Raw genomic sequence first — 14,346 nt, forward strand, 5'->3', positions numbered from 1 at the left:
AATCCTTAGAGTTCAAGACTAAGTTTGATTTGAAGTTCCAGGTTTATAGATGCAGAATTAAAGGCAGAAAGAAACTTCCCACTGAGAGGCTGAGGACTCTTGATACATAGGAAGAGAGGGACAAAGAGCTGGTGGCCAGGAGGCAGACTTGCAGAAAGTGCACTTTGGAGATGTAAATTATTATATATGCCTGAGTGTTTTTTGTTTGTTGGTTTTTTTTTAAAAAAAAAAAACAAAAGAAAATAGAGAGAAATACTGTTAACTGATGGTAACTGGAGGGGATTATAATCATTATAATGAAACGAGGTATATGATTTGTTGAATGTAAAACTAATGATCTGCCCTATAAACTTTCACTCAATACACAATAAAAACCTTAAAAAAAAAAAAAAAACCACAAAGATAGTATCACCTACCACCATGCACATTTTAATCCTTACAATCCAAACGCCTTAACCTGAAACAAATGGTAAATTTTGGAATTTACAATATCAGTATCATTGAATCTGATACCATATATTAATAACAATAGGAAAAATTCTGTAGTTATTCCACAAACTAGTATTATAATTAGATCGCCAATATCTAAACACAAACCCCAAAGTCTATTTCTAAGATAATAAGTCTTTGCTTAAAACAAAACAAAATTCTAAGTCAATTTCCACAAAGAGAATAAAACACATGATGTCACATGAAGGGAAAAGGGAAAAACTTGTAAGAGAGAGAAAAAAAGGTTAAGTCACCAGAATGTACTATATGACTAAAAACTAAAAACATACACATTTAAAATAATGAGAAATAAAAGAGTATTTACTCATAGCACCCCAAAACCTGTTACTGATCAACTCAGTGAGCTTCAAGAAGATACCTGCGTAGTATACCAATTCAGCATCTAGAATTAACAGCCTCATTTCTATCCAATATCCCTTGTAATACAAATTAACACTAAAAATTTAGAAACAGGCTAAATCAATAGTTCAACTTTACACATGTTAGGATTTCAATATACTCAAAGAAACATTCTAAAAACATTTAAAATTTTAAAATTTAAAAGCAGTATGGAAATGACGCTTTCCAAAATCCCAGTCATTAAACCAAGAGGCAAAGCTTAAATTTAAAAATTTCTATCTGTATTAGATGTTTGAATATGAATCTTAAAAGACTTGTATTTATAATACTAAACAGATACGTGCCTCTTCCATCCCTACCTTATAAATATAAAAACTGACAATCCGGCACACAATGTTTCCAATTTAAACTCTAGAACAAACGTCATAATTCTAAACTTAAGTACTACAATCAGTCATTGTTAACTACAAAAAGATCAACTGAAAACTAAATGGCTATTTGCTATATGTGGTTGTTTTTAGAAACATGAAATGTCTGGATAAAAAAATCTAAGAGAGGGGTATTAAGAAATTAACTTTTTAAGCGATGTCTACCAATTTTTCCAAAATACTGTGCAATACTTTTCAATCTTCAATCTAAATCAAATAAAATGTTCTGACTAAAACCACAATATATTAAACTCAATATTAGATAACTAGCAAATTGTCAAGTGTTTGGATAGTAAAGCAGATTATTTCTAAATAAATGGACAATAAAACATATCAATAATAAAAACTAGAAAATATTTTAATCCGAATGATAGGATAGCATATAAAAGTCTGTGGTATGCAGCTATAGCAGTACATAGGATACTAACCCAAACAGCAAACATATAATAGGCAAAAAAAAATCATCAATACATTTATCTTAATAAGCTAAGGGGGTGAGGGGGTCAGCAAAAGGCAGAGAAGAATAAAGGAAGGAAATGGTAAATATCAGAAATTTATAAAGGAATCAAATTTCTCCTTAACAGTTGATGTAATATATTTAATAAAGTCTTAAAAAAATTTTTCCTGGAATAAGTATAGAACTATCAGCTTGCTAAGGTTTTTGTTTTGTTTTTTACAGACTAACAATGAAGTTATTAGATGGTTGTTGTTAAGTGCCATCGAGTCAGTTCCAACCCATAGCGACCCTGAACAGGGTTTCCAAGGCTGTAAATCTTTATGGGAGCAGAAAGCCTCATCTTTCTCCCGTGGATCAGCTGGTAGTTTCGAACTGCTAACCTTGTGGTTCGCAGCCCAATTTGTAACCACTAAGCTACCAGAGCTCCTTTTTAACGGTAAGAGTATAAATTTCTTACAGGGACAGAATCTTCTACTGTTTGACACTCTAACCTTGCCAATGACTCCAAATCTAATTGAAGCTATTGATAAATGAATTAGATTCCATTCTAGATTCGGCTTCTGGCTGGTGCCTATCTAAATGCTTTCATGACATATTTTCTGCCAAAATACATTTGAATTACACAGCTTAACTCCAAAGGAGTTCATTAATAAGAATTTTGTTGATTAATAACTATATGTAAATCAACTCACCCAACTTTATTAGTCTTTTCTTGTTATACTTCATTATTCTCTCACAGGGCTGATAATATATAGCAGTAATAAAAATACCCAGAATCTACTGATCATCAATAACATCTATAGCTGCTATTTATCAATCCATCCATCCATCAACCTATACGTTGTTGTTAACTGTCATCGAGTTGGTTCTAACCCATAGCAACCCTGTATAGGGTTTCTGAGGAGCGGCTGTTGAGATTGAACCACCGACCTTGCAGTTCCAGTCAATCTTGTTGTCCAGTGGTTATCGTACAGTGCCACAAAAGGACTCCAGATAGATAGAAAGATATACATATATGAATACATAATATATACATATGTTATCTATGTACCGTCGATTCGATTCTAACTCACAGCAACTCGGAATAGTGCTTTCAAGAAGTGGCTGGTGAGCTTTAACCACCGGCCTTATGGTTCAGACTGACCCGAAGTCCAGCATATTAATCCACAGCACCAAACCAGAGAGAAAGAGACAATGTGCCCATCCTGGTGTGGCACTACAGGATAAGCACTGTGAAGTTAACCACAAGGACAGTGGTTCAAACCTATTGGCTGCTTCACAGAAACCCTATACAGGGTGGCTTTAAATTGGAACCTACTCGATGGCACTTAACAACAAAACATATATGTTTTCTTCATCATCAAAAAGAACACCTCAAGATCTATCTTGAATTACAACAGTGAAGTATTTTAAGTCTTCTTTGCTTTCAGCATGCAAGGTTCTATCATCTGCATATCGCAGGTTGTTAATGAGCCTTCCTCTTATCCTGATGCTACATTTTTTTTTTCTCATATAAACCAGTTTCTCAGATTATTTGCTCAGCATACAGGCTGAATAAGTATAGTAAAAGAATACAACCCTGGCACACCCAAATTTAGAGATCATCTGAAGAATAGATTTGATGAATTAGACACTAATGACCAGAGACAAGAAGAATTGTGGGATGACATTAAGAACATCATACCAGAATAAAACAAAAGGTCATTAAGACAAGAAAGAAGGAAAATATAAAAACGGATGCCAGAAGAGACTCTGAACCTTGTTCTCCAATGTAGAGATGCTAAAGCAAATGGAAGAAATGAGGAGGTAAAAAAGCTGAATAGAAAATTTCAAACTGCAACTCCAAAAGACAGTATTATAATGTAATGTGCAAAATATTTGAAGTTAGAAAACCAAAATGGAAGAACACGGCATCTCTAAACCTGAGGGAACTGAAGAAAAAATTCAAGCCTCAAAGGATTGAATTTGAAGGATTCCATGGGCAAAATATGGAATACGATGTTTGAAGAATGCATCACAAGACGATGGAAGGTATACAAAGGGTAACTGTACCAAAGACAAGGGTCGATGGCCAACCATTTTAAGAGGCAGAATATGATGATGAGGCAATGATCCTGAAGGAAGAAATGCAAGTTGCACTGACAGCACTTGCAAAAAACAAGGCTCCTAGAACTGATGGAATACAAATTGAAATCTTCCAACAAACTGATGTGTCACTAGAGGCACTCACTCATCTACATGAAAAAATTGGAAGACAACTACCTGACCAACTGATTGGAAAAGATTCATATTTTTTCCCATTCCAAAGAGAGGTGACCCAGCAGAATGTGGAAATCATCAGACCATATTTATTTCTCATGCAAGTGAAGTTTTACTAAAGATAATTAAAAACTGGCTAGTAGTACATTCAAAGAGAGCAGCCAGAGGTCAAGCCAGATTCAGAAGAGGACCTGGAATGAAGAACATCACTGCTGCTGAGAGATGGCTCTTGGCTAAAAGCAGAGAATACCAGAAAGATGTTTACCTGTGTTTTATTGATTACACAAAGGCTTTTGATTATGTGGCTCATGACAAGGTAAGGACAACATTGCGGAGAATGAGTATTCCAGAACACTAAACTGTGCTCATGAGGAACCTGTGGCTAGATCAAGAGGCAGCTGTTTGAACACTGAATGGTTTAAAATTAGGAAAGGTGTGTGCCAGGATTGTATTCTTTCACTATACTTACTCAATCGATGTACCGAGCAAATAATTTGAGAAGCTGGATTATATAAAGAATGTGGCATCAGGATTGGAGGAAGGCTCACTAGCAGCCAACGATACGTAGATAATATAACCTTCCTTACTGAAAGCAAAGAGGACTTAAAATACTTATTGATGAAGATGAAAGACCACAGCCTTCAGTACAGGTTACACCTCAATGTACAGAAAACAAAAATCCTCACCACTGAAGAATAAATAACTTCAAGATAAATGGAAAAAATATTGAAACTGTCAAAGACTTCATTTTGCTTGTATTCACCATCAATAAACATGAACGCAGCAGTCAAGAAATCAAATGACGTATTGCATTAGGTAAATCGGCTGCACGAGACCTTTTTTAAAGTGTTCAAGAGCAAAGATGTCAGACGGAGGACTAAGGTGCACCTGACCCAAGCCACGGTATTTTCAATGACCTCATATGCATGAGAAAGTTGGAAAATGAATAGAGAAGACCATAGAAGAATGGATGCATTTGAGCTATGGTACTGGAGAATATTAAAAGTACCATAGACTGCCAAAATAACAAATTTGTTGGAAGAAGTAAAGTCAGAATAATCCTTAGAAGCGAGGATGGCCAAACATGGTCTATCATACTTCAGACGTGTTATGAGAAGGGACTAGTTCCTGGAGAAGCACATCATGCTTGGTAAATTAGAGGATCAGAGAAAATGAAAAAGATGCCCAATGAGACAGACTGGCACAGGACCAGGCATTGTTTCATTCTGTTGTGCAAGCAGTCACTATTTGACATCACCTAATAACAGCAATGTAAGTCAGAACCTAGTCAATGGCACTTAACAACTATATATATATATATATACAATTTCATTTTTATTTCATGACATTTGTTAAAAAGTCAGATACTAGGGAAAAAGTTTCTTCCTTAAATTTTCTCCAAAAGAACAAAAACATCTCTGAGGAATGAATAAACTGGTTAATAAGTAGCTTAAAAGGCAAATGTCTGTTAAAATGTAATTATGGTTACTCAAGGTTTAAAAAACTAAACAGCTACATTTCCACAAAAAGTTAACCATATACCTATCATATGACCTAGCAATTCCATTCCTAGGAACACACCCCAAAGAAGTGAAAAGAAGGAACTCAAACGGATGTTTGTACTCATACATTAATGGTCACTAAAGCAGTATTCACAGTAGCCAACAGACGGAAACAAACCAGTTGGCTATCTATGTCATATCCACACAATGTAATACATTATTCAGTCATAAATACACATAATACAGTATGGATGAACTTTGAAAACATGGTAAGTGAAATAAACTAAGAACAAAAGGTCAAATATTATTCTGATTCTACTTATATAGAAAATAAGTGAATTCATAAAGACAGAATGCAGATTTAAAAAAGACAATGTAGATTAAAAGGTACTGGGGGCATAGGGAAGGGGAAGAAGTTATTGCCTAATGGGCAGAGATTTCCTATTTGGGGTGGGGAGTGAAAAAGTTTTAGAAATAAATGGTGGTGATGATTGCACAACATTGAGAATGTAATCAATGTCATGAAATTGCATTCTTAAAAATGGATAAAATAGCAAATTTGATGTTATCCATATTTTACTACAATAAGACAAAAATTTAAACATACAACAACATATAAATAAACCGACTAGAGTAAGACTGGGACTCCTGGTGTGGTGCTGTAGAATCAGCCACCGGACTGCCAACCACAAGGTCAGCAGTTCAAACTCCTCAGCTACTCCTTAGAAACCCTATACAGGGTTGTCACTAAGAGTCAGAACCAACTCGATGGCACTTAACAAGAAGAGTAAGACCAAGGTTTACATTAAGATCAATCTAAAAGGACAAAGAATTTAAAAATAAGTATTTACTAAAATTATAATCACAGTTCCAATAAAAATTAAATGTTTTCATATTATTTTAGGGTAACACTCCACACTTAACCTTACATATGTGAATATATGAAAGCCAGAAAAGGGCAATTTTTAAAACTTGGACAGGCTCTAGCGATCTACTTAAAGAAATAATGAAAGCCCTCTGAGCTTCTCTTCCCAGCCCTTCAACAGAAGGCCTCAGTGCCATCACCTCTGACAGGTGTTTATTTCCTGCACCGAGTACGCGGCAAGGGCAGTATACTACTTCTGTCTGCACCACAGCTCTAGTCATAAGCAAACTGCTTGGATTTAGTCAAAATGTAATTTCTATTTATTCAATAATACCCTACATTTCAAAGAACGAATCTAATCCTCTCTATATCAGCTCCCTGAGTATATGAGGATAATAACATTATTTCCACAACAACCCTTTAAACATGTCTATTGTTTTCAAGGCTAAAAAACTTTTATTCATTCCACTAGATATCAGAGTTTCCAGACTTTTCTTTACCTCCATGACCAGTCTCTCATCAGTATAAAATAAGGTGGACTTACTGCTGGGCTTCTTATGGACTCTACATATAACCTACTGCTATAATGGTATCTTCCGCAACCTGGATCACTACAGACAACTGAAAGGAGTCACCACATGCACAGCTGTTGCTTATCAAAAACAGGCACAACTGCGACCTTGAGAGATAGTCACTTAATGTAGAAGTGGACCAAGACCAAGTCTTACAACTAAGAGTGCCGTCTTCTTCCCAACACATCAGAATCTCATTCCTGGTACAAAATGTAGCAACTGAAAGTGATATTCTCTTATGGACATAAAAAAACATTCTCTAAAAGTTACCATTAACTATGACTTTGGATTTTTGGTGGGATTTTGTGCCTCTGAATTTTCTAATTTGCTTTTCAAATTAAAGCAACAACACATAATACTCCTATAATTAAATTCTTTTTCATCTTTAAAACACCGAGAAAAAGAGAGGCATAGTGACAATTAGCATGACATAATTAAAATACAAATTACCAGTGAGCTTGCATTTCTATGTCAATGCATGTCTTGTACACATTTTTCTTAAACAGTCATTATGTATTATAATATTTTGTTTGAAATGTAAAGAACTACATGAGAACATGCAAACATAAAGTTACTATGTTAGTATATACAAAATTGGAAGGGTTAAATCATTCAAAACGGAGCCACTAATGAGTATGTCAGTACTTAAAACCAAAACGTAGGCCACTATGGTCTGATGATAAAATGCACAAATGACTCTTAAACAAAAACAAAGAAAATGAACTTTAGAAAGCATGAGGATTATGATGAGTTTCAAGCACTAACTGCAAGGACATTTCTCAAACTCCAAATGTTAGGTGACAATTTAGCAATCAGAGATGGCACTGTAAAAGCAAGCAACATGAATGAACACATACTGTCAAGTTGGAGGTGGCATTCCGCTTTGACTAACAAAGGGAAGGATTCCCCCCCATGACAGAGGCATTGATACACTGCCCTCTGTACCTGGCACATCCTGGGGGAGCTCAGATGCCACCTTCTTCTCTGCCATGTTGCTGCTATCCTGGGTTTCTGAGAGATACCCCATGGGGCTCCTCCCCTCAGAGGGACTAGTCTCTTCGGAAGAAGCATTTGTTGTGTTGTCGCCAAGATTTGTTGACATAGAGTTACTTTTATCCCCAACTTCTGTTGGCTCTACAGTAAAAGGCACAACAAAACTTTAAAGATATTCTTTAAAATTGTTTTAGGCTGAATGGCCACATTTCATCAACTAGTAAGAAGGAAGGCTCACCAAAGCACCTTTCTTCACAGTCGTCTCGAAGCAGTTAAATTCTGGGATAGTTTTGCAGTAAGTAATCCAGATACTAAGAATATTAAATATATTAAGAACTAATATTTTACAAATGAGCATTATTTTACCACATACAAAAGGATAAACTCTGATATAAAGAGTTCAATTTTTCAGCAATAAATCTCATAGAGGAAAGGCAATTATTAGAAAGAATAAATAATGATACTGTGTACAATTATAGCAAACCCACCAATGCATAAACCTGATGAGCACTGCTGCACATGCTGCAAGGAGGCAGTGCGTGTGCATGTGCGTGTGCATGTGCATGTGCATGTGCATGGGGGGGGGAGTGGGAGGCGGGTGTTCTAATCGCTTTGAAATACGAAAATTAAGCCGTCGCTTGCAATATGAAATCCCACTGTTTTCTGAATAAAACTGGAGGTTTTATAAATAACTGATGAAAAAATATCTTTTTAATGAAAAAAAATCTTTTTACCCTCAGATTTTCCTTGTTCAGGATCCTCATCTGGTGTTTGGTCATCATGGTCTTTGTCAAGGGACTGTTCTTCAAACTCCTCTCTGCTTTTCTCAGAGTCTTTGGACTCAACATGCTCAGTCTCATTCTTGTCCTTGTCTATTTCTGCAGGGCTTCTAGCTGGATCAATTTCTCCTTTTTTGACTCTTATGGATTCCAAAATTTCTTCTGTAATAAAAACAAAGAGAATATTTTATTTCTATTTGACCACATAGATAAGTTCTTCAAATGCAATACGAGTTTCAAATATAAGTTGCTAAATATTTTTAAACATTAGAACTATGGGAGACATAGAGCAGCAGAGGACTCTATTTAGACTCATGGAAAAAGAAAGGCTGTGTGCTGGCAGCCAGGAGGCAGGCTTGCAGAATGTGTCCTTTAGTTGTTTAAGTGATTATATATATTCCTGAGTGTTTTTGTGTACACCCCCCCAAAACACAACAACAACAACAAACCAACCAAAAAAAAAAAAACCCAAAGGGGATAGAAGTGAATACTGTTGACTGATGATGCTCGGAGCTGTCATCATTGCAATGAAACGATGAGTGTAAAAACTGATGTTCTCACAAGTAGATATATGCACACCAATGTTCATAGCAGCACTATTTACAATAGCAAAAAGATAGAGACAGCCTAAGGGCCCATCAACTGAAGAATGGATAAACAAAATACACACGATGGAATATTATGCTACCTTGAAGAATAACAAGGAAGCTGCAAGCCACCGCATAACATGGAAGAACCTTGAGGACATTATATTGAGTGAAATTAGTTAGTCACAAAAGGAAAAATACTGCACAAAACCACTACTATAAAAGACTAAGAAAAAGAACTCATACTAAAAGGGGGGGAGGGGGGATTCTTTGCTGTAAGTTGCTCTCCCAGGAGACATCAAGCCAAGTGGTCAGGTCCCCTCAGGACAAACCCCCTTCCAAGACTAAGACTCAATGGGAATGCACGCTCTGATTGGTGACTACATTCGTCACCGGTAAGGGGAAGTGAGGAAAAAACAGCAATAAAGCTGCAAGCTAAGCCCTACAACATTCAATAGACTCCTGTGAACCTAGGTGGAGACCTGGTTAGCCAGCAATGTGGCAGGATTTGGGGACTCTGAGGACTAGAGTGGAGAATGAAGCATCCAGCTAATAAGAGAGGGCATATGCCCAAGAACACCCAGACTTAAGAAGAGAGGGCATATGCCCAAGAACACCCAGACACGTTGACCTGGCTTCAATGACTGGACAATCAGAGCTCAACTAGAAGAAAGAAGAGGAAAAAACAAGAGTAATCTGATGAACTTGACCTACACCTATGGATGCAGCAAAGGTCATTCCCACCCACCCCCTCCATACACAAAGTAGACAAGGATGGGCAACTTGGACATTGGCTACCCAAAATGGGGGGCTACAAAGGCAAGAAGTGACTGGCTTACAAGCTTTCAAGAGGGAACCTAGATCCAGAGGGCAGGGAGGAAGGTAGACTCCCCACTGAGTAGTATCCAATCTGCCTAGATGAAAGGAGATACGGATAGGTCTCTTGCGATTGTTGCTGTTAAGTGCCTTTGAGTCAATTCCGACCCCTAGCGACCCTGTATAGGTTTCCAAGGAGCAGTTGGTGAGCTTGAACCACCAACCTTGCAGTTCAAACAACTTTGCAGTCTGATGCATTAGCCCACAGCACTGTGACATAACAGTGAATAATTGTTCTCAGGACTGACTGTGAGGGTTGGAAATGTAAAGGTAGACATTCTGTATCAAAAGGAAGGGAGTGATGAACTTTGCAGTCTAGGAGCGGAGGTCCCTAGGACCATCCAGTGAGAAGAGCGGAGAGTGGGACCCTACCCAGAGAAGCTGTGACAGCAGAGATGGAGGCAGAGACGAGGACACGGAGAGAGGGAACAGCCTAGGACTCTAGACCCAGTGAGGGAGAGGGGCTGTGTGATGATGACTGGGGGGCAGGCTTGCAGAGTATACCCTGTGGTTGTTTGATGATGCATGGAGGGGATTGTAACCATGGCAATGAAACAATATATGACAGGATGAATGTAAAGCTAATGTTCTCCTATGTAAACTACTACATAATTCACAATGAAACATTATTTAAAAAATTCAAAAACTGATGTTCTTCCATGTAAACTATTACTCAATTCACAATGAAAACTAAAAAAAAAAAAAAAAAGTAAAACCATTAGAATTATGAAATAAGGATCAAGATTACTAAAGAAATTTTGTTGTTTAGTGTTGCTATGGAGTCCTGCAGGATAATGAACTGCAATGTCGGCAGTTCAAACCCACCAGCTGCTTCCCGGAAACCCTATACAGGATTCACTATGAGTCTGAACAACTTGATAACACCTAACAACGACAAAGTTGCTGTGAGTCAGAACGAACTTGACAAAACTTAAGAATACTCAACCAATATGGTTATTTAGCTTTTTAAAAATTTCATGCTAATGATAGTCTCTACTTTCTTTTAAAAGAAAGAAATTAGTCTACCTTGTAAAATCGTGATGGAGTATATTGCTGTCACATTCTCTGTCATATGGCAAAAACAGCAAGTTGGCACAAATCTACAATCTGGGCAGTGAGGTTCTGTGATTAAACCTATGGCCCACTAATGCTCTGAATGAATCAGCTGTGTGAACCTGGGCAAGCTACTTGACCTCTCCAGGCCTCTATTTCCAGCAATGTAAAATGAGACCACAAAGGCCCCTTTGGAAACATTTCATTCTGAAGTCCTTTCTTGTTCTAACAATCTCTAAGATGCAATGATTCTCCCTCAGCGAGGACATGGTACAGAGCACATAGTCTATCTTGTGGACGCATGGATATGAAGTGTATTTTTTGGGTTCTACTCCTATACTATCAGTTTTAATACTTTTGCTGAAATAGTACCAGCTTTACACTAACCCTAATGACTAAAAGTTCTTTCAGTGAGTTTCTATGTCCTTTTGACACATTACAGCCTTCTATTTAGTAGCTATTTAGCATTTCTTCACTTTCTATCAACTACAAGATGCTTCGGGTTAATCTTCTATTGCACCAGCGCCAGTCCTAAGAAACCACCACCTCTCTCCAAGGAGCCCTGGCTCCTCTCTATTGGAGAGTATTTATAAACCACTGTCTGGGCACTAGGTCTGCTTGTTAATACAGGGTTGTCATTGCTTCTAGATCCTCTCATTGGACAAAGCCAGGAAGCAATTGTATGCATGTGGACTCAGGCATGGTTATAACCCAACCCAAATCCACCGCCATCAAGTCGATTCTGACACTATAAACAAAGCAGAACTGGTAGCTAGGGTTTCCAAGGCTGCAAATTATTCCAGGAACAGACAGCCTCATCTTTCTAACTTCAGGGCTGGTAGGTTTGAACCCCCAACCGTGTGGTCAGAAACCCAATGCATATCCCACATCTATGCTTATTTCTGTATTTATCTTGTATGTATATGTTTACATGAAAACAGTATATGAAAAACACACGCTTCATTCTATGAGTACCCCCTTATTTGTAACTTCTTTTTCTGATGAAACCTGGCTCTCATTTTCTACAATATATTATTTGTTCAATGCTAAGATGAGACTTTCTGCCCCATAAAGATCTGCAGCCTCAAAAACCCCATACAGAGCACTGAGTTGGACTGACTCAATGGCACATAATGACCAGGGCATACAGTACACATGCAAAGCCGTTTCAGATGCTAAATCATACTCCCATGAAAAAAATTGATCAACTACAGTACAGTGTTTGAGAACAAAAAGAAATATTTGTAATACCATGTACGTTTTTGTGAATTTCCTTGTTATCCTTTCCTGTTTAGCTGTTCTCTACATTCATTTTGGTCAATGTTTCTTAAATTGTTGGAGGGCCCCTGGTGACCTTGTGGGATAAGGCCTGAGGTTCAAAACCACCAGCTGCTCCTCAAGAAAAAGATGAGGCTGGCTGCTCGCATAACCTTTCACTGCCTCAGAAACCCTATATAGAGTCATCAGATGTCAAACTCGACTTAATGGCATTGGTTTCGAGTGGGTTTTATTCTCCTTTCCCAAGTATAAAAAAGCCTGTGAAGTAATCACTGGAAAAAACTGGCCTTTCTGGCAAAGTGATTATGACTGACTTGCTTGGAGTTAATTTCTCACTCTCTCTCAGCTTCCCTACTCCTAATTCCTGTAAGAATTTGGAACCAATGATTATATGACTAACTAAGACAATTACCGGAGAGCAACCTGCATACGTTCTGTCCTCTTCTTCATCCAACTCACCCTAGTGCCACTATTTACATTGATTCCTTGCATTCTTTAACCTATCTGTATTGCTGCTTCATTTATTCATGCGAAATACTCTTCTTGTTGTTAGGGGCCACTGAGTCAGCACCCACTCATAGCAACCTATGCACAACAGTCCGGCACCAACCTCACAATCGTTGCTGTATTTGAGCCCATTGCTGCTGCCATTGTGGCAATCCATCTCATTGGGGGTCTTCCTCTTTTTCTCCAACCCTCCACTTTACCAGTCATGGTATCATTCTTGTTTATATATTACATCTTATTGCCCGGTTTATCAAGTACACTTATATCATCTTTTTCCCAAAAAATGATATTCTTGAGGTCATCCCACAATTCTACTGGTCGTTAGTCTTAGTGTCTGATGCATCAAATCTGTTCTTGAAATGGTCTCTAAGTTCAGGTCAGATATGTTCAAGGTCAGATTTTGGCTCTTATCAATGGAACTATCTTATCAGATTTTTACTCTTATCAATGGAATTATCACAATCACTTTTTTTTTTTTAATTTAAGGTTTTATTGTGGATTGAGTGAAAGTTTACAGGGCATTATTATCAGTTTTACATTCAACAAATCATATACCTTGTTTCATTACATTGATTATATTCCCCTCCATGTACCATCAGTTAACAGTATTTCTATCCACTTTAGCTTTTTATCAAAAAACACACAAACAAAAAAACCCACTGAGGCATATATAATAATTTACATTTCCAAAGGGCACATTCTGCAAGTCGGCTCCCTGCCACCAACTCTTCTTAGTCCATGAATCTAGAGTCCTCAGCCGCTCCCCCTCTCCATGCCCCCCATCTCTGCCTCCATCTCTGGCGCTGCTGCTTCTCTGGATAAGGTCCCGCATTCTGCTTGTGCGCTTCTCTCTTGATGCTCCTAGGGTCCTCTGTTTCTGGACTGTAAGATCAACCAGTCCCCTTTTTTTGTTACAAAACTTCAACCTTTACAATTGTGACAGTCATGATTAGTCATGATGACAGTTATTCACTATTGAATCTTATGAATCTCATCCCCATCTCTTTTCACAAGATCCATCCAGACCAGATGACAGCCATCTAGTGGGGACTGTTTCTTTCCCCCCCATACTCTTAAACTAAACTCCCTCTTGAAACCTTGTAAGCCAGTCACTTCGTGCCTCTATTGCCCCCTCATGTTAGGTAGCCAATGTCTAAGTTGCCCATCCCTATCTACCCTGTGTACAGAGCGGATAGCATTGATACTGGATTTGAACACTCTTTCCCTCTCTGTTGGTATCTAGAGTACCGCTCTGAGTATAGGTCAGGTTCATCATGAAGATGTATCTTCTGTCACTGTAGCTGTTCCAGTCTGCTTGTCCTTTCTAGTGGGAATGTCTCA

General features: G+C 37.8%; 1 protein-coding gene across 1 annotated transcript in view; it reads right to left on the minus strand.

The window, feature by feature from the left end:
* Positions 1–14,346, minus strand: part of BPTF (bromodomain PHD finger transcription factor) — a 164,470-nt gene that overhangs the window by 79,895 nt on the left and 70,229 nt on the right. Inside the window, exons 4-5 of the mRNA XM_006833731.1 lie at positions 8,660–8,866; positions 7,878–8,066 (exon numbers count right to left, since the gene is read on the minus strand). Coding sequence (XP_006833794.1) covers positions 7,878–8,066; positions 8,660–8,866 — 396 coding nt within the window. The remainder of the gene's footprint in view (positions 1–7,877; positions 8,067–8,659; positions 8,867–14,346) is intronic.

Source organism: Chrysochloris asiatica, unplaced genomic scaffold (genome assembly GCF_000296735.1).
Source record: "Chrysochloris asiatica unplaced genomic scaffold, ChrAsi1.0 scaffold00007, whole genome shotgun sequence".
NCBI lineage: Eukaryota > Metazoa > Chordata > Mammalia > Afrosoricida > Chrysochloridae > Chrysochloris > Chrysochloris asiatica.